Source organism: Gobio gobio (assembly GCF_949357685.1).
Source record: "Gobio gobio genome assembly, chromosome: 24".
Lineage (NCBI taxonomy): Eukaryota > Metazoa > Chordata > Actinopteri > Cypriniformes > Gobionidae > Gobio > Gobio gobio.
In genome coordinates this window covers 1,204,037-1,231,752 of record NC_137120.1, presented here as the reverse complement: position 1 = coordinate 1,231,752, position 27,716 = coordinate 1,204,037, and the positions used below count along the sequence as shown (strand labels likewise).

The following is a 27,716-nucleotide window of genomic DNA, read 5'->3' as shown; positions in this document are numbered from 1 at the left end:
CTTTTACTTTGAGAGATTAAAAACTATAGTCTGCTCATTTTGCTGTTGATCTATGAAGCAAACTGGTTGGGAAGAAAGGGGGCATTTTACCCCACCTTGGGGGGCGTTTTACCCCACCGCTGGGGCAAAACGCCCCCTTTGTACAAAAATATTTTCAGTCAAAATACTAATTAATTATGAAGGCTGTGCAATTTTAATATTTGGTGAATAGTTCCTGCCATAGTCACTCAAAACCGGGATGGCAATTCAAGTCACATTTATGTTTTGTTTCACTGTAATGTCACATTTTCCTTAAGGGGGGCGTTTTCCCCCACTCTACCCTACGATTTGCTATACGAAATATATTCAGTTCTATTACAGAATACAGATGCAGTCAAAGAGTGGGGAAAACGCCACTGTGTAAGGAACTTTTTCTGTGAAATAAAAGTTAAATGTGTCTAGAATAGTTATCCTAGTTTTCAGTGATAAATAAATTCCAGTATGAAAATGTCCAGTGTTTTCATGTTATTAGATTTTTAACAAAAATTTAATTTGTGTAGGGGTAAAATGCAAAAAAAAAAAATGGTCAAAGCAATGCTCTACGTTTACAGAAAACTCTGAGTAAACGCATGTTTAGCTTAAAATTAAAAAGACAAGCCAAAATAACACTAGATAAATATGAATATTTATTAATGAACCATTTTGAAAATCTACCTTTTTGAAAAATATTATTAGCTGATGCTAACTAGCTGGCTGGCTAGCTAGTGTGAGGTAATTTTTAAATATAACGTTCAAATATTTGTATTTAACCAAATAGTTAGATTTCATTTGATGTTAAAGCAAAGACTGTGATGTTCAGAGCATGATAATACAGTATTCATGATAGTGGGAAGCGATGCCCCCTGGCGGCGTTTTACTCCACAGGCTAGGTTTGGGAAAAATATGTCATTCTGAAAATATTAATATTTTCCTTAAATAACAAGTACTCCCTAACGACAGGCCTTGCTCTTCTCATATCATATAAAACTGTGATGTTCTGCCAAACAAGCTTTAAAACACTTTTTTCTTACTGTTAGTAATTATATGACTGTTGTTTCTCAAGTAAATGTATCTTGTTTCAAGGTTGTTCTATTTTTAAATTACCCCCCCCCCTCCCCCCAGGGAAAATTAGACAACATTTCTCATAATGAATATAATTTTTTGTTTTTGTTTTTTTGCAGTGCATCAACTGAACTTTGATTTTGTTGGCAATGACGTCACAACCATTCGTTCCTTCATATTTTCATTACTTTAAGTAAAATAGTCCACATGTTAACTGTTAAAATATAAAAAAAATCATCCTACAACTCCACCTTTTTGTTTTGTTTAGTTACAACTAATTTAAAATAATAAAAAATGGTCTCAGTAAGATAACCCTGATCTGAGGGAAAGTGTGCGAACGTAAGTCTCTCAAGCAGTGAGCAAGCTACGTTTGAGTAAAGAGTCCTGATCTCAGATGTTATCGGGTTTTAGATGATTCACTGTAAGTTACACTACTCAAGGGTTTGGAAACATTTACTCGTTCTGTACAACGACATGTTTTCAATGCGTTACATCAATAGTGCATTAATACAAAAACTAGATTAAAAAGTTTGTCGAGACAAACTTTAAGTTGGCTTGAAAAAGCATTGCCAGAAAGTTTGAAATAGTTTGAAAAGTTTGAAATAGTTTGAGTTTTAGATAGATAGATAGATAGATAGATAGATAGATAGATAGATAGATAGATAGATAGATAGATAGATAGATAGATAGATAGATAGATAGATAGATAGATAGATAGATAGATAGATACTCAGGGGACTTGCTAGGGTCTTGCTATGCAATTGCTAGGGTACTCGGGTGGTTGCTAAGGTCTTGTTATGTGGTTACTATGGAACTCAGGTGGTTGCTAGGGTGGTTGCTATGTTGTTGCTAAGGTCTTGCTATGTGGTTGCTAGGGTACTCAGGTGGTTGCTAGGGTGGTTGCTATGTGGTTGCTATGCCATTGCCAAGGTACTTGGGGTGTTTGCTATGCGGTTGCTAGGGTACTCTGTGTGGTTGCTAGGGTCCTTTAAGTTTAAGTTGGCTTGAGAAAGCCGGACCAGAAAGATTGAAATAGATAGATAGATAGATAGATAGATAGATAGATAGATAGATAGATAGATAGATAGATAGATAGATAGATAGATAGATAGATAGATAAGTGAGTGTCAGTGGTTTAGAAATAGCTCATAGAATGGCAGTTAATGGAGTCTGATGAGCTTCTCCAACTGTCAAAATTTGAAATTTGTCAGTTGGAGTTTGAACTGTCTTGGCTCATCTGAACATTTAGTCAATGAAAGTCAATGGGATTTTTCCGAGTTTTGATCGTCAATTTTAGGAAAACCTTAAGTCCGATCAGTTAGAAAAGATATAGCACACTAAGTCAGAACAGTCTGAAGCTCTGAGTCGAGTTTGGAGTTTGTAGAGTTAAAGCTCTAGGAGTTGTAGTTGTACATTTTAGGGTCAGAAGACAATAGGAGGCTCTCTCAAGCCAACTTAATAATCAGATATTTGAGAAAGAAGTGCCCAACTTTTGACGATACTCATCCTGTGTAAGATTTCGTTTATCTATCACCTCTATGGCCAGGGGTCTTTTAATAGAACAGACCGACAGCTGCACACACACACACACACACACACTGTTATAAATACTGAGGTGTGTGTGTGTGTGTGTGTGTGTTTAGTTTCAGAGATGGCCGACAGAAAGAGCAGCAGCGGCGTCGGCTCTCGCCTGACCGTCAAGAGGAAAGAAAGAGGAGCAGAGAATGAGGCAAAGAAAGAGGAGAAACCTCCTAAAGAAGGAGAGAAACCTCCTAAAGAAGGAGAGAAACCTCCTAAAGAAGGAGAGAAACCTGAGGTGAACGGGAAGAAGGAGCCGGTGGAGAACGGAGAGGCCGTCGCCGGTGCGGAAAACGGAGAGAAACCGGAGCCGATGGAGCTGCCGCCGTTTGAGATCATCACCGGGTGAGTCTGGACCTTTCCTCTGGGGAACCGGACAGGAGATGACCAGTAGAGTTCAGGTTCTTTACTGGCATTTTAAGAACTGATCACTGGAAGGGTCTCTGAGAAAATGGTCCTTCAATGGCGTCTAAACCCCCTTTTGGAAGCTTAAAAGTTTCGTAAAAGTATTCGATGTGTGCTATATCTCGAGTCTTCTCAAGTCTTATGAGCGTTTTGTGTGAGGAACTGACCCACGTTTAAGTCACACCGTTGCTCGCAAACTTGCTGAATCACAATCGGTCACATGATACGCCAGAACCAATGGCGGAGCATGTGACCCTACACAAACACCAATGGCAGCTCAAGACGGGGTTTCAGGGAATTAAGGAATAGTTATGGGTCTGTTCCTCAGACAAAGAAGACCTGGGATACACTCTTAGGTTCTTGATTGGCATTGATGAGGAACCGCGTCAACATCCGTGCTATTCATTGGGGAATCAAACCACCATTTTAGTTTCCCCAAAGATTGTTCTTAGTGTGAAGAGCATGTAAACAAACGAGAGAATCCTCTGTGCAATGGAAAGGTTCCTAATGGATGCCAATAAAGAACTCCAGATCTGTGGATCTATGGGGAAATGTGTGAGCGTTGGGGTTGAAAGTGTGTGTGTGTAGGGCCGATAAATCCAACCCAACCCCCCCAAGGCCGGCCCTGACAGCCGTGATGTGTCTCACTGTCAGCTAAAGATAACGCTAGCATCCATCTGGAGCTTTAAAGAGTCCCAGAACCCATCTGAGAAACACCAACAGCACTCTTAACGCTTCCTGAGGAAACCTAAAGAACCATTGAAGAACCTTTTGGATCTCCTTTAGGCATCCGGTGTTCCTCCTAAAGTTCCCGAAGAGGAAACGGAATTAGCCAGTCGTCTGAGAGCACAGTTTTCACTGACAGGGTTAATTGTCTTTGAGTTTGGGTATTTGTCATTTCTGCCTGGCGTGTTTGATAACCCATCAGGGTTTGATTCTGTCCACACATTAAAGCTGTGAATTGTTGCGGATCAGTTCAGTAGCAGGTGCTCATTACAGATCAAGCAGGTTCATCTGGCAGCACACACACACACACACACACACACACACACAATGCCTCCCAACCACAGCGTCTCACGGTTCTGTATATGGGTCACACTCCAGGAATAAAGTTCTGCCCCCGCTGAGGGTATTTATAACCCCACAGCCCTTCCATCTGTCAGCCTGTGAAGGAGCTGTTAAAAACCACCACAGAAACCCCCATCGCAAACTCTGGAATGCTGGGAAATAACACAGCCCAGATACTTTTATGCACATTTAACCTGTTAAAGGGATAGTTCACCCAAAAATTAAAACATATCCCATGATTTACTCTCCCTCAAGCCATCCTAGGACGAACACAATCAGAGTTATATTACAGTTTTTCTCAGTCGCTTTGGTTCATTTCTCAGATCAGAATGTAAATTCTCAAAGCGACCTGTTCAATCTTCACATCATTGTGTCACTTGTGCTCATCAAAAAAGCAGTTTCTCATTTCTTTGAACAAGTTGTAAATGCTTGTGTACATCCATGCAAATGATTGTACAATTCTCTGCTTTTCCTCCATTATCAGCTGCTTATGTCATGTTGATCAGGATGTATTATAATGTGTCTCTGTTGAATAGTCTCACCTTCACAACATTTAGCCATTAGTTCAGCAGAAGTCTTTACATGCAAAATGGTTGAACAAGTTGTCATAAAATGTCAAGCATATTTCTATACATTTCCGTTAGACGTTCACATTTCTACTTTTGTTTTTTGGGGTTTTTTCTCTTTGTGCTATGCAGTGCTGTCTTTTCCTTTCTGTATCGCAATGACATCTGCTACACTGAGGTGTAACCTACAATTTACAATAATTGTCATCAAAACTTTAGCCATATTTACATCAGAACATCCCTCCAGAGTACAGTTATACTGACAACATGACTGAGCAATTTGACTCTTATTCACACACAATGACACAAGGACTGTCATTCTGATGGCACTGACATGTTCATTGACACAGAGATTTACTTTTGAGAGATGAACTGAGGATTTTGAGCAAGAGACTGGCTTCTGCAGGTCATCCATGGGGTTCTGCTATTTGTACGAATTGTTTTGAGAAATGCACTTACTGTTTTGCAAATGTCGAGGATGATTCGAGAAATGTACCAAAGCGACTGAGAAAAACTGTAAACAGTGCATCCATCCATCATAAAAGTGCATCCATCCATCATAATGGATGGATGCACTTTTATGATGGATAGATACACTTTTATGATGGATGGATGCACTTTTATGATGGATAGATACACTTTTATGATGGATGGATGCACTTTTATGATGGATAGATACACTTTTATGATGGATGGATGCACTTTTATGATGGACAGATGCACTTTTATGATGGATAGATGCACTATTATGATGGATAGATGCACTTTTATGATGGACAGATGCACTTTTATGATGGATAGATGCACTATTATGATGGATATATGCACTTTTATGATGGATAGATACACTTTTATGATGGATGGATGCACTTTTATGATGGATAGATGCACTATTATGATGGATATATGCACTTTTATGATGGATAGATACACTTTTATGATGGATGGATGCACTTTTATGATGGACAGATGCACTTTTATGATGGATAGATGCACTATTATGATGGATAGATGCACTTTTATGATGGACAGATGCACTTTTATGATGGATAGATGCACTATTATGATGGATATATGCACTTTTATGATGGATAGATACACTTTTATGATGGATGGATGCACTTTTATGATGGACAGATGCACTTTTATGATGGATAGATGCACTATTATGATGGATATATGCACTTTTATGATGGATAGATACACTTTTATGATGGATGGATGCACTTTTATGATGGATAGATACACTTTTATGATGGATGGATGCACTTTTATGATGGACAGATGCACTTTTATGATGGATAGATGCACTATTATGATGGATAGATGCACTTTTATGATGGACAGATGCACTTTTATGATGGATGTATGCACTTTTATGATGGATAGATGCACTTTTATGATGGATGGATGCACTATTATGATGGATAGATGCACTTTTATGATGGATAGATGCACTATTATGATGGATAGATGCTTCTTTTATGATGGATGGATGCACTTTTATGATAGATGGATGCACTTTTATGATGGACAGATGCACTTTTATGATGGATGGATGCACTTTTATGATAGATGGATGCACTTTTATGATAGATGGATGCACTTTTATGATGGATAGATGCACTTTTATGATGGACAGATGCACTTTTATGATGGATAGATGCTTCTTTTATGATGGATGGATGCACTTTTATGATAGATGGATGCACTTTTATGATGGACAGATGCACTATTATGATGGATAGATGCTCTTTTATGATGGATGGATGCACTTTTATGATGGACAGATGCACTTTTATGATGGATAGATGCACTATTATGATGGATAGATGCTTCTTTTATGATGGATGGATGCACTTTTATGATAGATGGATGCACTTTTATGATGGACAGATGCACTTTTATGATGGATAGATGCACTATTATGATGGATAGATGCTCTTTTATGATGGATGGATGCACTTTTATGATGGACAGATGCACTTTTATGATGGATGTATGCACTTTTATGATGGATAGATGCTTCTTTTATGATGGATGGATGCACTTTTATGATGGACAGATGCACTTTTATGATGGATAGATGCACTATTATGATGGATAGATGCACTTTTATGATGGACAGATGCACTTTTATGATGGATGTATGCACTTTTATGATGGATAGATGCACTTTTATGATGGATGGATGCACTATTATGATGGATAGATGCACTTTTATGATGGATAGATGCACTATTATGATGGATAGATGCTTCTTTTATGATGGATGGATGCACTTTTATGATAGATGGATGCACTTTTATGATGGACAGATGCACTTTTATGATGGATAGATGCACTATTATGATGGATAGATGCTCTTTTATGATGGATGGATGCACTTTTATGATGGACAGATGCACTTTTATGATGGATAGATGCACTATTATGATGGATAGATGCTTCTTTTATGATGGATGGATGCACTTTTATGATAGATGGATGCACTTTTATGATGGACAGATGCACTTTTATGATGGATAGATGCACTATTATGATGGATAGATGCTCTTTTATGATGGATGGATGCACTTTTATGATGGACAGATGCACTTTTATGATGGATGTATGCACTTTTATGATGGATAGATGCACTTTTATGATGGATGGATGCACTATTATGATGGATAGATGCACTTTTATGATGGATAGATGCACTATTATGATGGATAGATGCACTATTATGATGGATAGATGCACTATTATGATGGATATGATGGATAGATGCACTTTTATGATGGATAGATGCACTTTTATGATGGATAGATGCACTTTTATGATGGATAGATGCCCTATTATGATGGATAGATGCACTTTTATGATGGATAGATGCACTTTTATGATGGATAGATGCACTATTATGATGGATAGATGCACTATTATGATGGATAGATGCACTTTTATGATGGATAGATGCACTTTTATGATGGATAGATGCACTTTTATGATGGATAGATGCACTATTATGATGGATAGATGCACTAGATGCACTTTTATGATGGATAGATGCACTTTTATGATGGATAGATGCACTTTTATGATGGACAGATGCACTTTTATGATGGATAGATGCACTTTTATGATGGATAGATGCACTTTTATGATGGAAGGATGCACTTTTATGATGGATGGATGCACTATTATGATGGATAGAAGCACTTTTATGATGGATAGATGCACTTTTATGATGGATAGATGCACTTTTATGATGGATAGATGCACTATTATGATGGATAGATGCACTATTATGATGGATAGATGCACTATTATGATGGATAGATGCACTTTTATGATGGATAGATGCACTTTTATGATGGATAGATGCACTATTATGATGGATAGATGCACTTTTATGATGGATAGATGCACTTTTATGATGGATAGATGCACTATTATGATGGATAGATGCACTTTTATGATGGATAGATGCACTATTATGATGGATAGATGCACTTTTATGATGGATAGATGCACTTTTATGATGGACAGATGCACTTTTATGATGGATCGATGCACTTTTATGATGGATAGATGCTCTTTTATGATGGATAGATGCTTCTTTTATGATGGACAGATGCACTTTTATGATGGATCGATGCACTTTTATGATGGATAGATGCTTCTTTTATGATGGATGGATGCACTTTTATGATAGATGGATGCACTTTTATGATGGACAGATGCACTTTTATGATGGATAGATGCACTATTATGATGGATAGATGCACTATTATGATGGATAGATGCACTATTATGATGGATAGATGCACTATTATGATGGATAGATGCACTATTATGATGGATAGATGCACTATTATGATGGATAGATGCACTATTATGATGGATAGATGCACTATTATGATGGATAGATGCACTTTTATGATGGATGGATGCACTTTTATGATGGATAGATGCACTATTATGATGGATAGATGCACTATTATGATGGATAGATGCACTTTTATGATGGATAGATGCACTATTATGATGGATAGATGCACTATTATGATGGATAGATGCACTATTATGATGGATAGATGCACTTTTATGATGGATAGATGCACTATTATGATGGATAGATGCACTTTTATGATGGATAGATGCACTATTATGATGGATAGATGCACTTTTATGATGGATAGATGCACTATTATGATGGATAGATGCACTTTTATGATGGATAGATGCACTATTATGATGGATAGATGCACTATTATGATGGATAGATGCACTTTTATGATGGACAGATGCACTTTTATGATGGATAGATGCACTATTATGATGGATAGATGCACTTTTATGATGGATAGATGCACTATTATGATGGATAGATGCACTTTTATGATGGATAGATGCTTCTTTTATGATGGATGGATGCACTTTTATGATAGATGGATGCACTTTTATGATGGACAGATGCACTTTTATGATGGATAGATGCACTATTATGATGGATAGATGCTCTTTTATGATGGATAGATGCACTTTTATGATGGATAGATGCACTATTATGATGGATAGATGCACTATTATGATGGATAGATGCACTTTTATGATGGAAGGATGCACTTTTATGATGGACAGATGCACTTTTGTGATGGATAGAAGCACTTTTATGATGGATAGATGCACTTTTATGATGGATAGATGCACTTTTATGATGGAAGGATGCACTTTTATGATGGACAGATGCACTTTTATGATGGATAGAAGCACTTTTATGATGGATAGATGCACTTTTATGATGGACAGATGCACTTTTATGATGGATAGATGCACTTTTATGATGGATAGATGCACTTTTATGATGGATAGATGCACTTTTATGATGGACAGATGCACTTTTATGATGGATGGATGCACTATTATGATGGATAGATGCACTTTTATGATGGATAGAAGCACTTTTATGATGGATAGATGCACTTTTATGATGGACAGATGCACTTTTATGATGGATGGATGCACTATTATGATGGATAGATGCACTTTTATGATGGATAGATGCACTTTTATGATGGATAGATGCACTTTTATGATGGAAGGATGCACTTTTATGATGGATGGATGCACTATTATGATGGATAGATGCACTTTTATGATGGATAGATGCACTTTTATGATGGATGTATGCACTTTTATGATGGATAGATACACTTTTATGATGGACAGATGCACTTTTATGATGGATGGATGCACTTTTATGATGGATAGATGCACTATTATGATGGATAGATGCTCTTTTATGATGGATGGATGCACTTTTATGATGGATGTATGCACTTTTATGATGGATAGATGCACTTTTATGATGGATGGATGCACTATTATGATAGATAGATGCACTTTTATGATGGATAGATGCACTATTATGATGGATATATGCACTTTTATGATGGATAGATGCACTTTTATGATGGATAGATGCACTTTTATGATGGAAGGATGCACTTTTATGATGGACAGATGCACTTTTATGATGGATAGAAGCACTTTTATGATGGATAGATGCACTTTTATGATGGACAGATGCACTATTATGATGGATAGATGCACTTTTATGATGGATAGATGCACTATTATGATGGATAGATGCACTTTTATGATGGATAGATGCACTTTTATGATGGACAGATGCACTTTTATGATGGATGGATGCACTATTATGATGGATAGATGCACTTTTATGATGGATAGATGCACTATTATGATGGATAGATGCACTTTTATGATGGATGTATGCACTTTTATGATGGATGTATGCACTATTATGATGGATAGATGCACTTTTATGATGGATGGATGCACTTTTATGATGGATGGATGCACTTTTATGATGGACAGATGCACTTTTATGATGGATGGATGCACTTTTATGATGGATGTATGCACTTTTATGATGGATAGATGCACTTTTATGATGGACAGATGCACTTTTATGATGGATAGATGCACTTTTATGATGGATAGATGCACTTTTATGATGGATAGATGCACTTTTATGATGGATGGATGTACTTTTATGATGGAAGGATGCAGTTTTATGATGGACGGATGCACTTTTATGATGGACAGATGCACTTTTATGATGGAAGGATGCACTTTTATGATGGACGGATGTACTTTTATGATGGAAGGATGCACTTTTATGATGGACGGATGCACTTTTATGATGGACAGATGCACTTTTATGATGGATAGATGCACTTTTATGATGGATGGATGCACTTTTATTATGGATGGATGCACTTTTATGATGGATAGATGCACTTTTATGATGGAAGGATGCACTTTTATGATGGACAGATGCACTTTTATGATGGATGGATGCACTTTTATGATGGACAGATGCACTATTATTATGGATAGATGCACTTTTATGATGGATGTATGCACTATTATGATGGATAGATGTACTTTTATGATGGACAGATGTACTTTTATGATGGATAGATGCACTTTTATGATGGATAGATGCACTTTTATGATGGATAGATGCACTTTTATGATGGATGGATGTACTTTTATGATGGAAGGATGCACTTTTAAGATGGACGGATGCACTTTTATGATGGATAGATGCACTTTTATGATGGAAGGATGCACTTTTATGATGGACGCATGTACTTTTATGATGGATAGATGCACTTTTATGATGGACGGATGCACTTTTATGATGGATAGATGCACTTTTATGATGGAAGGATGCACTTTTATGATGGACAGATGTACTTTTATGATGGATAGATGCACTTTTATGATGGACGGATGCACTTTTATGATGGACAGATGCACTTTTATGATGGATAGATGCACTTTTATGATGGATAGATGCACTTTTATGATGGATGGATGCACTTTTATTATGGATGGATGCACTTTTATGATGGATAGATGCACTTTTATGATGGAAGGATGCACTTTTATGATGGACAGATGCACTTTTATGATGGATAGATGCACTTTTATGATAGATGGATGCACTTTTATGATGGATAGATGCTCTTTTATGATGGATAGATGCACTTTTATGATGGATAGATGCTCTTTTATGATGGATAGATGCTCTTTTATGATGGATAGATGCACTATTATGATGGATAGATGCACTTTTATGATGGATAGATGCACTATTATGATGGATAGATGCACTTTTATGATGGATAGATGCTTCTTTTATGATGGATGGATGCACTTTTATGATAGATGGATGCACTTTTATGATGGACAGATGCACTTTTATGATGGATAGATGCACTATTATGATGGATAGATGCTCTTTTATGATGGATAGATGCACTTTTATGATGGATAGATGCACTATTATGATGGATAGATGCACTATTATGATGGATAGATGCACTTTTATGATGGAAGGATGCACTTTTATGATGGACAGATGCACTTTTGTGATGGATAGAAGCACTTTTATGATGGATAGATGCACTTTTATGATGGATAGATGCACTTTTATGATGGAAGGATGCACTTTTATGATGGACAGATGCACTTTTATGATGGATAGAAGCACTTTTATGATGGATAGATGCACTTTTATGATGGACAGATGCACTTTTATGATGGATAGATGCACTTTTATGATGGATAGAAGCACTTTTATGATGGACAGATGCACTTTTATGATGGACAGATGCACTTTTGTGATGGACAGATGCACTTTTGTGATGGATAGAAGCACTTTTATGATGGATAGATGCACTTTTATGATGGATAGATGCACTTTTATGATGGATAGATGCACTTTTATGATGGATAGATGCACTTTTATGATGGATAGAAGCACTTTTATGATGGACAGATGCACTTTTATGATGGACAGATGCACTTTTATGATGGACAGATGCACTTTTATGATGGATAGATGCACTTTTATGATGGATAGAAGCACTTTTATGATGGACAGATGCACTTTTATGATGGACAGATGCACTTTTATGATGGACAGATGCACTTTTGTGATGGATAGAAGCACTTTTATGATGGATAGATGCACTTTTATGATGGATAGAAGCACTTTTATGATGGACAGATGCACTTTTATGATGGACAGATGCACTTTTATGATGGACAGATGCACTTTTATGATGGATAGATGCACTTTTATGATGGATAGAAGCACTTTTATGATGGACAGATGCACTTTTATGATGGACAGATGCACTTTTATGATGGACAGATGCACTTTTGTGATGGATAGAAGCACTTTTATGATGGATAGATGCACTTTTATGATGGATAGATGGATAGATGCACTTTTATGATGGACAGATGCACTTTTATGATGGACAGATGCACTATTATGATGGATAGATGCACTTTTATGATGGATAGAAGCACTTTTATGATGGATAGATGCACTTTTATGATGGACAGATGCACTTTTATGATGGATGGATGCACTATTATGATGGATAGATGCACTTTTATGATGGATAGAAGCACTTTTATGATGGATAGATGCACTTTTATGATGGACAGATGCACTTTTATGATGGATAGATGCACTTTTATGATGGATGGATGCACTATTATGATGGATAGATGCACTTTTATGATGGATAGATGCACTTTTATGATGGATGTATGCACTTTTATGATGGATAGATACACTTTTATGATGGACAGATGCACTTTTATGATGGATGGATGCACTTTTATGATGGATAGATGCACTATTATGATGGATAGATGCTCTTTTATGATGGATGGATGCACTTTTATGATGGATGTATGCACTTTTATGATGGATAGATGCACTTTTATGATGGATGGATGCACTATTATGATAGATAGATGCACTTTTATGATGGATAGATGCACTATTATGATGGATAGATGCACTTTTATGATGGATAGATGCACTTTTATGATGGATAGATGCACTATTATGATGGATATATGCACTTTTATGATGGATAGATGCACTTTTATGATGGATAGATGCACTTTTATGATGGAAGGATGCACTTTTATGATGGACAGATGCACTTTTATGATGGATAGAAGCACTTTTATGATGGATAGATGCACTTTTATGATGGACAGATGCACTATTATGATGGATAGATGCACTTTTATGATGGATAGATGCACTATTATGATGGATAGATGCACTTTTATGATGGATAGATGCACTTTTATGATGGACAGATGCACTTTTATGATGGATGGATGCACTATTATGATGGATAGATGCACTTTTATGATGGATAGATGCACTATTATGATGGATAGATGCACTTTTATGATGGATGTATGCACTTTTATGATGGATAGATGCACTTTTATGATGGATAGATGCACTATTATGATGGATAGATGCACTTTTATGATGGATGTATGCACTTTTATGATGGATGTATGCACTATTATGATGGATAGATGCACTTTTATGATGGATGTATGCACTTTTATGATGGATAGATGCACTTTTATGATGGACAGATGCACTTTTATGATGGATAGATGCACTTTTATGATGGATAGATGCACTTTTATGATGGATAAATGCACTTTTATGATGGATGGATGTACTTTTATGATGGAAGGATGCAGTTTTATGATGGACGGATGCACTTTTATGATGGACAGATGCACTTTTATGATGGAAGGATGCACTTTTATGATGGACGGATGTACTTTTATGATGGAAGGATGCACTTTTATGATGGATGGATGCACTTTTATGATGGACAGATGCACTTTTATGATGGATAGATGCACTTTTATGATGGATGGATGCACTTTTATTATGGATGGATGCACTTTTATGATGGATAGATGCACTTTTATGATGGAAGGATGCACTTTTATGATGGACAGATGCACTTTTATGATGGATGGATGCACTTTTATGATGGACAGATGCACTATTATTATGGATAGATGCACATTTATGATGGATGTATGCACTATTATGATGGATAGATGTACTTTTATGATGGACAGATGTACTTTTATGATGGATAGATGCACTTTTATGATGGATAGATGCACTTTTATGATGGATAGATGCACTTTTATGATGGATGGATGTACTTTTATGATGGAAGGATGCACTTTTAAGATGGACGGATGCACTTTTATGATGGATAGATGCACTTTTATGATGGAAGGATGCACTTTTATGATGGACGCATGTACTTTTATGATGGATAGATGCACTTTTATGATGGACGGATGCACTTTTATGATGGATAGATGCACTTTTATGATGGAAGGATGCACTTTTATGATGGACAGATGTACTTTTATGATGGATAGATGCACTTTTATGATGGACGGATGCACTTTTATGATGGACAGATGCACTTTTATGATGGATAGATGCACTTTTATGATGGATAGATGCACTTTTATGATGGATGGATGCACTTTTATTATGGATGGATGCACTTTTATGATGGATAGATGCACTTTTATGATGGATAGATGCACTTTTATGATGGACAGATGCACTTTTATGATAGATGGATGCACTTTTATGATGGATAGATGCTCTTTTATGATGGATAGATGCACTTTTATGATGGATAGATGCTCTTTTATGATGGATAGATGCTCTTTTATGATGGATAGATGCTCTTTTATGATGGATGGATGCACTTTTATGATGGATAGATGATGGATAGATGCACTTTTATGATGGATAGATGCACTTTTATGATGGACAGATGCACTTTTATGATGGACAGATGCACTTTTATGATGGATGGATGCACTTTTATGATGGATAGATGCACTTTTATGATAGATGGATGCACTTTTATGATGGATAGATGCACTTTTATGATAGAAGGATGCACTTTTATGATGGATGGATGCACTTTTATGATGGATAGATGATGGATAGATGCACTTTTATGATGGATAGATGCACTTTTATGATGGACAGATGCACTTTTATGATGGATGGATGCACTTTTATGATGGATAGATGATGGATAGATGCACTTTTATGATGGATAAATGATGGATAGATGCACTTTTATGATGGATGGATGCACTTTTATGATGGATAGATGATGGATAGATGCACTTTTATGATGGATAGATGCTCTTTTATGATGGATAGATGCACTTTTATGATGGATAGATGCACTTTTACGATGGATGGATGCACTTTTATGATGGATAGATGCACTTTTATGATGGATAGATGCACTTTTATGATGGATAGATGCAGTTTTATGATGGATAGATGCACTTTTATGATGGATAGATGCATTTTTATGATGGATAGATGCACTTTTATGATAGATGGATTCACTTTTATGATGGATAGATGCAGTTTTATGATGGATAGATGCACTTTTATGATGGATGGATGCACTTTTATGATGGATAGATGCACTTTTATGATGGATAGATGCACTTTTATGATGGATAGATGCAGTTTTATGATGGATAGATGCACTTTTATGATGGATAGATGCAGTTTTATGATGGATAGATGCACTTTTATGATGGATAGATGCACTTTTATGATGGATAGATGCACTTTTATGATAGATGGATTCACTTTTATGATGGATAGATGCAGTTTTATGATGGATAGATGCACTTTAATGGGCTTCATTATAAAGCGTGTAAGAGCAGGACATGTGTAATACACACTAGGATGAGCTGAGGGAGAGTAAATCATGGGGTCATGTTATTTTTTGGGTGAACTATCCCTTTAATTGTAAATATTCACCCCCTTTTGGAGCCTAGCATGAACTTAAAGGGTTGTAATTGATGAATTGGTTGGTTCTCTTTAAAGACACACTTGGCAGATTATAGCAGAAAGAACATCAAACAATGAAAATCTGTTTATGTAAAGCAAATTTACTTGTGTTTTACACAAAATATACATCTGGAAAATCAAAGCCATGTGTGTAACCGAGTCCAAATCTGAAGTTGATCAGGTCAGAGTTTGCTTCAGGAGAATGCTTTAAAGGGTTAATTCACCCAAAAATGTAAATTGTGTCATTAATGACTGAGCCTCATGTGGTTGGACACCTGTCAGACCTCCGTTCATCTTCAGACACAAATGAAGATATTTTAGTGTAAATCTGATGCTCTGAAAGGCCTCCATTGGCTCAACTTTACACTCTCAAGACCCTTAAAAGACACTAAAGACTAAAGTTACAAAGTCCATCTCACTACAGCGGCTCTACAATAACTTTATGAAGACGAGAATAGTTTCTTTGCGCAAAAAAACCCTAAATAACGACTTATATAGTGATGACGATTTCAAAACACGGCATCATGAAGCTTCGAAGTGTTATGAATCAGTGAGTCGATTCAGCGGTTCAGAGCGTTATGAATCAGTGAGTCGATTCAGCGGTTCAGAGCATTATGAATCAGTGAGTTGAATGAGCAGTTTGGATCGCCAAATTTCAGCAGTTTGGCGCTTTGACACGCGATCCGAATCATGAATCGACTCACTGATTCATAACGCTCTGAACCGCTGAATCGACTCACTGATTCATAACGCTTCGAAGCTTCATGAGGCCGTGTTTTGAAATCGTCATCACTATATAAGTCGTTATTTAGGGGTTTTCTGCGCACAGAAACTATTCTCGTCTTCATAAAGTTATTGTAGAGCCGCTGTAGTGAGATGGACTTTGTATCGACGTCTTTAGTGTCTTTTAAGGGTCTTGAGAGTGTAAAGTTGAGCCAATGGAGGCCTTTCAGAGCCATCAGATTTACACTAAAATATTTTCATTTGTGTCTGAAGATGAACGACATGAGGGTAAGTAATTAATGACAGAATTTTTATTTTTGGGTGAACTAACCCTTTAAGCGAGGCCGTGTGGTGTGAGGCGGCTCCAGCAGAGGGCGCTGACTTCTTCTCCTCCTTCTGTGTCCTCAGGGATCGCATCGACCCGTTCTTCTACAAGTTCCAGTTCAAGAACGTGGAGTACTCGTCTGGCCGGAATAAGACCTTCCTGTGTTACCTGGTGGACCAGGGCACGGACGGCCTCCTGCGCGGCTACATCGAGGACGAGCACACGGGCGCGCACGCGGAGGAGGCCTTCTTCCAGCAGGTGCTGCCGACCTACGACCCCGCCTGCAAATACACCATCACCTGGTACATGTCTTCCAGCCCGTGCGTGGCCTGCGCCGGGAAGCTGGCCGAGATCCTGAAGGCCAGGAAAAGCGTCCGGCTCGCCATCTTCTCTGCGCGGCTCTTCGAGTGGGAGGAGCCTGCGGTCCAGACGGGCCTGAGGGCGCTGGCGGCCGCCGGCTGCAAACTGCGCATGATGAAGCCACTGGACTTCACCTACACCTGGGACACCTTCGTGGAGAACGACGAGCAGCCGCTCGCGCTGTGGGAGGACTGCCAGGAGAACTACGAGTACTATCAGGACAAACTGGCCGACATCCTGCAGTGATGTAAGATCATTAACATACACACGACACAGCTGCACGATTCATCGCGAAAGATCGCACAATCTGGCCCTTGTCAAACTCGCTCAAATCCTTACACTCAAAAAATAATTATTGTCTGAACATAAAATGTATATATTTGAATTACAAATAAATTTTCCATGTATTTGGATTACATAATTTTAACATAAACAAATTAATAAACGTAATGTGATTCATATATGTAAGTTATACATGAATATAACAGGTAAGATTAATGTAATTGTATTGATAAACTGAACGTGATTCATAAATGCCAGTTATATGTGAATGAAACAGGTACGATTTATGTAATAGTACACAGAAAAACGCCCATGTTAAATTAACACTTCCTAGTGTTCATGTGTGCTCACTACTGAGTTAAAGTACCATTGAAGCAGTGTTAGAGTTAATGAGATAATTGAGTGATGATTGAGCATTAATGATGAACACCTGATGATAATGAGCAGAATCACTGAAGGAAAGAGAAACACAAGAACTACAACTGACTTCAGCCACAGCCTTAAGATGGGCATACACTGTACAATTTCTGTGCGATTTCAGCAAGGTTATCTACTCACACTGTATGAGTAGATCGCATGCGATGTAAACCCAAAGCTCACGATTGATGTGCTCACACTGTGCGGTCCGATCGTCGAGCGCGACTTGTCTGCTCACTGTACGAGTGAATTATGCGCGAAAAAACCTATAATAGAGAGATAGCCTATCAAATGCATCAGCTATCGATATCAAGAGCATTTAGCATCAGTGTTGGGGAAGCTACTCTGAAACAGTAGTTTGACAAGCTACAAGCTACTTATACATGAAAGTAGTTAAACTACAGTCAAGCTACCCTTCTGAAAAAGTAGTTAGATACACTACAAGTTACTACCAAAATGTAGCTAGCTACATCGAAACTACTTTGATTTTTTAAAATTGCATTTACAAATAACTGAATAATCGTTAATGACGAATGTTTTAAGTTAAAGGTCCCGTTTTTCGTGTTTTTTTGAAGCTTTGATTGTGTTTACAGTGTGCAATATAACATGTGTTCATGTTTCGCGTGTAAAAAAACACAGTATTTTTCACACAATTTACTGATCTGTATTCTGCTGTTTTCACTGTCCTCAAAACGGCTTGAAAGATTTCCCTGTTCTATGAAGTCCCTCCTTCAGAAACACGTAACGAGTTCTGATTGGGCCAGCGGTTCCAGTGTTGTGATTGGACAGCAGTTTAGCGCACGCAGAGCGCACGTTACCGGAAAGGTCGCGCCTCTCACCATAACGGGGATGCATGCGCTCAATGATCTCTAAGTACAGCGGCCCTGGGAAAGCCAAACAAAGGTGACTTGACTCCGGGATGAAAATAACAGCGTCTCGACGACATGGCGACAAACAAACTATACAAACACAACCGAACGCAACACTTCCTCTTCTCCACGCGGGAGCAACAAGACCACGCCCCCTTTTTCGCGTACTCTTGTGGGCGGAGGTTAGTCGACATACTGCTCTACTGACGTAATTAAAGCAGGAAATACCAGGATGTAGAACAAACCGGCCGTTCGTTGTAGGCTTTGAAAGGGAACTTCTGTTAAATAAAATATCTCGCTTGGCATTGAACTTTGAGCTTTATAATTTTACAGGTATTATATATGCTCTAACAGCAACATTACACACTAACTAAAGTTTGAAAAATGGGATCACGAAGAACAGGACCTTTAAATGTGTGGGGTTTAAAACAACACAATGCAATACAATTATGATAAGAGTAGTTTTATTTTGTAAACTATCCAAATATACAATACTCAAATGTAGTCTATATCTCAAACTGACTGACAAAGTGCAAAATCATGTCACATTAATGCAAGAACAAAATATAAGCAACTTTGATAAACAGGAGTAGACAAAAATGCATATATATATATATATATTCGTGTGAAGTTATCAACCCACTCCTGTATGTCCTTTACATAATCATCAGACGATCTCTTCTCTGTGAACCGTAAAGCCGCAAGATGCGCGATGAAACAATAGATGGCGGTAACGCGCGATTTGAGTATGTGATCAAATAAGAAGAAAACTCTGAGCTGCTTCAATGCATCGCAGGTTCGTCAAAACACAAAACGGAATGTAGCTTTTGGTCGCGCTACACCGCTACTTGCCGGAAAAAGTAGTTAGCTACTGGAAAAGCTACATTGTTTCAAAAGTAACTGAGCTACTGACAAGCTACTGAAAATGTAGTTAAGTTAGTAGCTTAGCTACTTGTAGTTAACTACTCCCCAACACTGTTTAGCATTTACAATTAATGTATATAAATCAAGATTATTATCAGGGTAGGCCTGAAGTAGGCCTGAAATATATTAAATTGATATTACATTTAATTTGCCCCCGTGCTAATTTTATAACGCATCAATGCATAACCAATACTCTGCATAATAAAATAAAAGATATATTAGCTTACTCCTCATTATTTAAATACATTTTGCCCAATTAAACAAGGAATTATAGGCCTATAATTAAAATGATTATCAGTCTATAATATGACAGAACACTGCAATAATATCAGTATTATCAGAAAGTAAGAGCAGCTTTATTTCAACATATTTCAACAACTTGTTTAACACGAAATGGGCCTATACTTCTCTTCTAATTTGTTTCACAATATGGGCCACAAGAGAAATATTAAGAATATAAATGAAGACAGTTATAGGCTCCGTTATCAGCATACATGTTAAAGCAGATGTATCTTGTCTCTGTGAGAATATGCGCGAAAGCTCGTCAGATTTTACTTTCACTTTCACAGACTGCGTGATATCCACTGACTCGCCCGCATGATTTAAAACGAAAAGAAAAAAATTGATTTTGCGCTGTGACATTTTGTCATTCTTTTCTTTTGTCAAAAGATGGACAACAGTTCACATTTTTCCCATGATAATAAAATTAAGTAAATATTAAATAATATTAAATAAAATAATTAGTGAAAGTAAAACAATAAATTAATGTTCAAAGTTCAATGAATAAAAGAGGCACTGATAGGCTAAACACGGCGGTTTGAACATCTTAGATTATCCATTTTACAACACGAACTGGAGGCAACAATTTGCTAAATTGCTAAATTGCTATTTTTCTTGCTGCATTAAAGATGAAATGGTTCAATTTCTGCTTTCGCGCAGGCGCAGTGATGAGAAATAGGGCAATCAGTTCTCGGACGAAAATCGCACAGTGTATGCCCAGCTTAAGATAATATCAACTGAAGATAAAAGAAGACATTAAATCTCTGAAGATCTCAGAAGAGGAGGATTAAACAACTCCACAAACAGCATTACCAGCTTCACGCATTACTAACCAGACTGACTTTATTTCTGTCATTTCTGTTTTAATGAAAATAATAGTTTAATTAATAAAAAATAATACTAATAATAACCATGCTGGAGATCAGTGTTTGCTTTAGTTGGGCTCTTGACCCTTGACTCTTTAACTTTAGTTTTTCTCTGGCTCCTCGATAACATTTTCTCTTGGATTCCCTTGACATAACAAATGTGCTTCATAAACACACAGTTAAAGGAGCCAGAGAAAACTAAGGTTAAAGAGTCAAGGGTCAAGAGCCCAACTAAAGCAAACACTGATCTCCAGCATGGTGACTTCCAACTAAACTATTATTTTCATTAAAACAGAAATGACAGAAATAAAGTCAGTCTGGTTAGTAATGCGTGAAGCTGGTAATGCTGTTTGTGGAGTTATTTAATCCTCCTCTTCTGAGATCTTCAGAGATTTAATGTCTTCTTTTATCTTCAGTTGATTTCGTCTAAGGCTGTGGCTGAAGTCAGTTGTAGTTCTTGTGTTTCTCTTTCCTTCAGTGATTTTGCTCATTATCATCAGGTGTTCATCATTAATGCTCAGTCATCACTCAATTATCTCATTAACTCTAACACTGCTTCAATGGTACTTTAACTCAGTAGCACACGCATGAACACTAGGAAGTGTTAATTTAACATGGGCGTTTTTCTGTGTACTATTAAATAAATCGTACCTGTTTCATTCACATATAACTGACATTTATGATTCACGTTCAATTTATCAATACAATTATATAAATCTTACCTGTTACATTTATGTATGACTTACATATATGAATCACATTACGTTTATTAATTTGTTCATGTTAAAATTATGTATATAAAATTTATATGCAATTTAAATACATAAATCGTATGTTTAGGCATTCATTTTTTGAGTGTACGCTTGCCCATTTTTCCTGCTTCTAACACATCAACTCTGAGGACAACATGTTCACTTGCTGCCTAATATATCCCACCCACTAACAGAGATCATCAGTGTTATTCATGTCAGTCATAATGTTATGTCTGATTGTATGTTACTATTTTCATTTGTCACCAATGACTTCAAATACACTCACTTGACTCAACTCAAAGATAGAGGCAATTAATTCTGGGAACAGCATGATACCACACTACTATTTCTGCAAAATCTAGCTGTGTGTGTGAGTGAGTGAGTGAGTGTGTGTGTGTGTGTGTGTGTGTGTGTGTGTGTGTGTGTGTGTGTGTGTGTGTGAGTGTGTGTGTGTGTGTGTGTGTGTGTGTGAGTGTGAGTGTGTGTGTGTGTGTGTGTGTGTGTGTGTGTGTGTGTGTGTGTGTGAGTGTGAGTGTGAGTGTGTGTGTGTGTGTGTGTGTGTGTGTGTGTGTGTGTGTGTGTGTGTGTGTGTGTGTGTGTGTGTGTGTGTGTGAGTGTGAGTGTGAGTGTGTGTGTGTGTGTGTGTGTGTGTTTCAGAACAGCGTGTCCAGTCTGTCTCAGATATCATTTGATGGTTCAGGTCTCGGCTGACTTTAGCTTCTAGGTCAAGATGTTCTCGTGGCGTTTGAGATGTTCTGATCGCTCATTATGTTCATTAACGCATTGTTTTTATCTTTTGCAGGATAATGTCGACGCACACGTGTACAGAAGTGAAGAGAGAGAGTGTGTGTGTGTGTGTGCGTGAGAGAGAGAAACCCGAGCCGTCTCTCTGCACACACACACACACACACACACAGAGACGTTACTTGTGTTTTCTACGCTGAGTCCTGTAACACTGATGATGACTGTCATGTTCTGCAGTGAGAGGGTTTATGGTGTTCATCTGTTTTATAATCTGACATGTTCTCTGAACGCTCCATTCCTCACACATTACTTCTGAACGTTTGAAAAAACTTTCACGTTTACTTTATTTATCATTTTATATTCACGCTGGTCAGAGCAGCTCTTCATCCTGAGACACTGAGACACGCCTCGGAGATTCAGGAGCTCAGAACCAACATCTGATCATTTACTCACCCTCGGGTCTTTCTCTCTTCAGATTTTTGAGGACCATTCCAGGATTTTTCTGCTCATATTGGACTTCAATGGGAACCAACGGCTGAAGGTCAGTTTCAGAGGCTCTGACCAATCCCAGACGAGGAATAGAGTCTGATCTAGACAAACCATCGCCACATTTACAACACACACACATTTATACACTTTAACCTCAGATACTCGACTTCAGTGTTGTCATATGACATCATCACGTCTGAAAGGTCACATGACGTACAGTCCTGATATACTCATGTTCTCCTCCAACCGTAAAATCGTCCGTCATCGTTGTTCCACCTTTATTTGTGTAAAGGGCGTTTGATTTAGTCTTTGCACGTTGGTTTTAACACTTCCACCTGCGTCATGTGACCTTTCAGACGTGATGACATCATACGACAACACTGAGGTTAAAGTGTATAAATGTGTGTGTGTGTTGTAAATGTGGCGATGGTTCCTCTAGATCAGACTCTATTCCTCGGTCGGTCAGAGCCTCTGAAACTGACCTTCAGCCGTTGGTTCCCATTGAAGTCCAATATGAGCAGAAAAATCCTGGAGTGTTTTCCTCTAAAACTTTCATTTCTTTTCTACTGAAGAAAGAAAGACATGAACATTTGAGATGAGGGTGAGGAAATGATAATGTTGATTGTGTGCTTTAAAGCATTGCAGCTGTTTGTGAAATAATAATGAACACACTGAATGTGAAACGGCCGTCTCTGATGTTAGAGAAACTAATAAAACTTGTGTTGTATTGTTTTGGTGCTTCGTTTTGTGAATTACCTTCCAGATGCAAACACACATCTTCACCTCATCTGTTTGAGAAACGAGCTCTGGGTTTACTTAAAAGCATCTTTAATCATTCACACACGTACATCATAAATCAAAAACACGATCTGTCTACAGGCGCACACACATCACAGACGATCACATGACGCCGCTGATAAACAGCTCAACATGTCCACTCGCTCAGGGTCATCGGGTCATCGGGTCATCGGGTCGGACTGGTCAGTTCTGGGCTCTACTGGTCTCCGCCCAGTCCAGGGCTGAGGTGAGGCGTGTACAGCAGCGTCTCCAGCGCCCTCCTGTGGCTGCGGCCGGCCGGAGAGTCCAGCTGCCCCGCGCCGCTCGGGCGCCATCTGCTGTCGGGGTCACCGGGGGTCAGGGCGGGGGTCAGGGAGCGGGTCTGGGCGGTGTGGAGACCCTCGATCGCACTGGAGAGCCAGATCAGCCTCTTCAGGCTCTGAATGGAGCGACCGCGGTCATGCATCAGCTGATGCTCTGTGACTGCCCGCCTGCTAAAGAGAGGACACATTCATTCAGCTCACAACACTTCAGAAGATAGACAGACAGACAGATGGACGGTCGGACAGACAAACAGGCAGACAGATAGATAGATAGATAGATAGATAGATAGATAGATAGATAGATAGATAGATAGATAGATAGATAGATAGATAGATAGACAGACAGACAGACAGACAGACAGACAGACAGATAGATACAACCCCAAATCAGAAAAAGTTGGGACAGTATGGAAAACGCAAAAAAAAGGTGATTTCTAAATTTACTTTGACTTGTATTTCATTGCAGACAATATGAACACAAAATATTTCATGTTCTGTCTGGTCAACTTCATGTCATTTGTAAATATGCATCCTTTCCTGTCATTCAGACCTGCAACACATTTCAAAAAAAGTTGGGACAGGAGCAATTTAGGGCTAGTAATGAGGTAAAATGGTTAAATAATGATGTGATTTGAAACAGGTGATGTCAACAGGTGATTGTAATTATGATTTGGTACAAAAGCAGCATCCAAGAAAGGTCTAATCCTTTAGGAGCAAAGATGGGCCGAGGATCGCCAGTTTGCCAACAAATACGTGAGAAAATGATTGAAATGTTTAAAAACAATGTTCCTCAAAGAAAGATAGGAAGAGATTTGGATATTTCACATTCAACAGTGCATAACATAATTAAAAGATTCAAGGAATCTGTAGGAATTTCAGTGCGTAAAGGACAAGGGCGCAAGCCTAAGCTGAACAACCGTGATCTCCGATCCCTCAGGCGGCACTGCATCAAGAATCGTCATCATCTAGAAGCCATATCACCACATGGGCTCAGGACTACTTTGGCAAACCTTTGTCAAGCACCACAATACGTAGTTACATCCACAAATGCCAGTTAAAACTGTACTGTGCCAAAAGGAAGCCCTATGTTAACAGTGTCCAGAAGCGCCGTCGACTTCTCTGGGCTCGAGGCATCTGGGATGGACCATCACACAGTGGAAACGTGTACTGTGCTCAGATGAAGCAGTATTTCAGGTATTTTTTGGGAGGAATGGACGCCGTGTGCTCCGGACCAAAGAAGAAAAGGATCATCCAGACTGTTACCAGCAACAAGTCCAGAAGCCAGGGTCTGTCATGGTCTGGGGTTGTGTCAGTGCCCTTGGCAAAGGTAACTTGCACTTCTGTGAAGGCTCCATTAATGCTGAAAAGCACATAGAGATTTTGGAGCATAATATGCTGCCTTCAAGAAGACATCTTTTCCAGGGACGTCCATGCATATTTCAACAAGACAATGCAAAAGCACATTCTGCACACATTCTGCAGTCCTGGCTGTGGAGGAAGAGGGTTCGGGTTCTTGACTGGCCTGCCTCAGTCCCGACCTGTCTCCAATAGAGAATGTGTGGAAGACCCCGAACTGTTGCCCACCTTAAGACTTGTTTGCAGGAAGAATGGGACAAAATTACACCTGAAACACTTCATCACTTGGTGTCTTCAGTCCCTAAACGTCTTTTAAGTGTTGTGAAAAGGAATGGCAACATTACAAAGTGGTAAATGCTTTACTGTCCCAACTTTTTTTGAAATGTGTTGCAGGTCTGAATGACAGGAAAGGATGCATATTTACAAAAGACATGAAGTTGACCAGACAAAACATGACATATTTTGTGTTCATATTGTCTGCAATGAAATACAAGTCAAAGTAAATTTAGAAATCACTTGTTTTTTGTTTTTTTTGCGTTTTCCATACTGTCCCAACTTTTTCTGATTTGGGGTTGTAAATAGATAGATGGATGGACGAATAGATGGATGGATAAATGGACAGATGGATGGATGGATAAATGGACAGATGGATGGATGGATGGATAGACATGTAGAATGATAGATGGATGGATGGATAAATGGACGGATGGATGGATAGACATGTAGAATAGTAGATGGATGGATGGATAAATGAACGAATGGATGGATGGATGGATTGACGGATGTTGTAGAGTGATAGAGTGATAGAGTGATAGAGTGATAGAGTGATAGAGTGATACCTGTGGCTGTCCTGGCTCTGAGCGGCTGTGAACACCATCAGGAGGATGAGGGCGGTGGCGAAGGGCTGAGGACTCGTCTTCATCATCTTCATCATCTTCATCAGCTGGAGCTGCAAACACAGGAGCGGTCAGAAGAACACTTTACCAGCCCTGGCTCTTCTTCTTCTTCTTCTTCTTCTTCTACTCACAGTGAGACGGGTCTGAGCTCTGCGTCCGCTGAGGCTGGACTGACACACACTCAGCTCTCTGGCTTATGTAGACCCGCTGGCCCCGCACAGGAAGTGACATCAGAGCCGCCCCTCCTCAATGATCCCGCAGTGGCTCATCATCCCGGCATTGATCATGTGTGGATCTGCTGATGAAGGGATGGCGTCTCTCCTTCACAGCGGAGCTCAAAGCTCTGGGATGGAGTTGTGGAGTGTGTGATTGTGGATCTGCTGACTGCGGTCCCCAACACACACACACACACACAGAGGAAGCCAGAGCCGCTGTGAGTTCAGAACTGATGAGGGAAGGAAACAACAAAGCTCCTGGAGCTCATAATGAGCGCTCTAGTTAAAATGCCTTCTCATCACAACTTCAAAACTTAGCAATCCAGCCGACGTGTTTCCACACCAGAGCCGCTTCACGAGGGCCTGATGCCATGGCAACCGTCTGGATGCGGTTTCCACAGGTGAGGAATGCAGCGGCGAAGAACAGGAGGAGGAGGAAGAGGAGGAGGATGATGACTGCTCTGATTAGCAGCCGCCCAGATGCCCACACACCTACAGAACCACTCTAAAGAGGACATTCAGCCCAAACCACCCGTCTGACATCATCCACTCGCCCTCATGCCCAAACCTCCACCACCTTCTGGAGAAAACAAGAGGAAGAACAGACGACAGTGGCACACAGCACACACTA

The 27,716-nt window shown here is 38.7% G+C and overlaps 2 protein-coding genes across 3 annotated transcripts; one reads left to right on the top strand and one right to left on the bottom strand.

Moving 5' to 3' along the window:
• Positions 1 to 2,661: 2,661 nt before the first annotated feature.
• On the top strand, positions 2,662 to 24,250 carry apobec2a (apolipoprotein B mRNA editing enzyme, catalytic polypeptide-like 2a). Of its 2 annotated transcripts, XR_013815855.1 has the most exons (4): positions 2,677 to 3,003; positions 17,620 to 18,143; positions 23,088 to 23,689; positions 23,875 to 24,250. XR_013815855.1 is itself a non-coding variant. In XM_079807902.1 (3 exons), exons 1-2 carry the CDS (start codon positions 2,732 to 2,734, stop codon positions 18,140 to 18,142), a joined length of 795 nt encoding a protein of 264 aa, XP_079664028.1. In that variant the 5' UTR covers positions 2,662 to 2,731; the 3' UTR covers position 18,143; positions 23,088 to 24,250. The 2 variants fall into 2 exon arrangements, 1 of the variants encoding a protein (XP_079664028.1); XM_079807902.1 differs by having other exon boundaries at positions 2,662 to 3,003; positions 23,088 to 24,250.
• Positions 24,251 to 24,512: 262 nt separating this feature from the next.
• Positions 24,513 to 27,458, bottom strand: pth4 (parathyroid hormone 4; the record flags this gene model as incomplete). Its single annotated transcript, XM_079807982.1, has 3 exons — positions 24,513 to 24,786; positions 26,814 to 26,923; positions 27,429 to 27,458. 3 exons carry the CDS (start codon positions 27,456 to 27,458, stop codon positions 24,513 to 24,515), a joined length of 414 nt encoding a protein of 137 aa, XP_079664108.1.
• Positions 27,459 to 27,716: the final 258 nt, after the last annotated feature.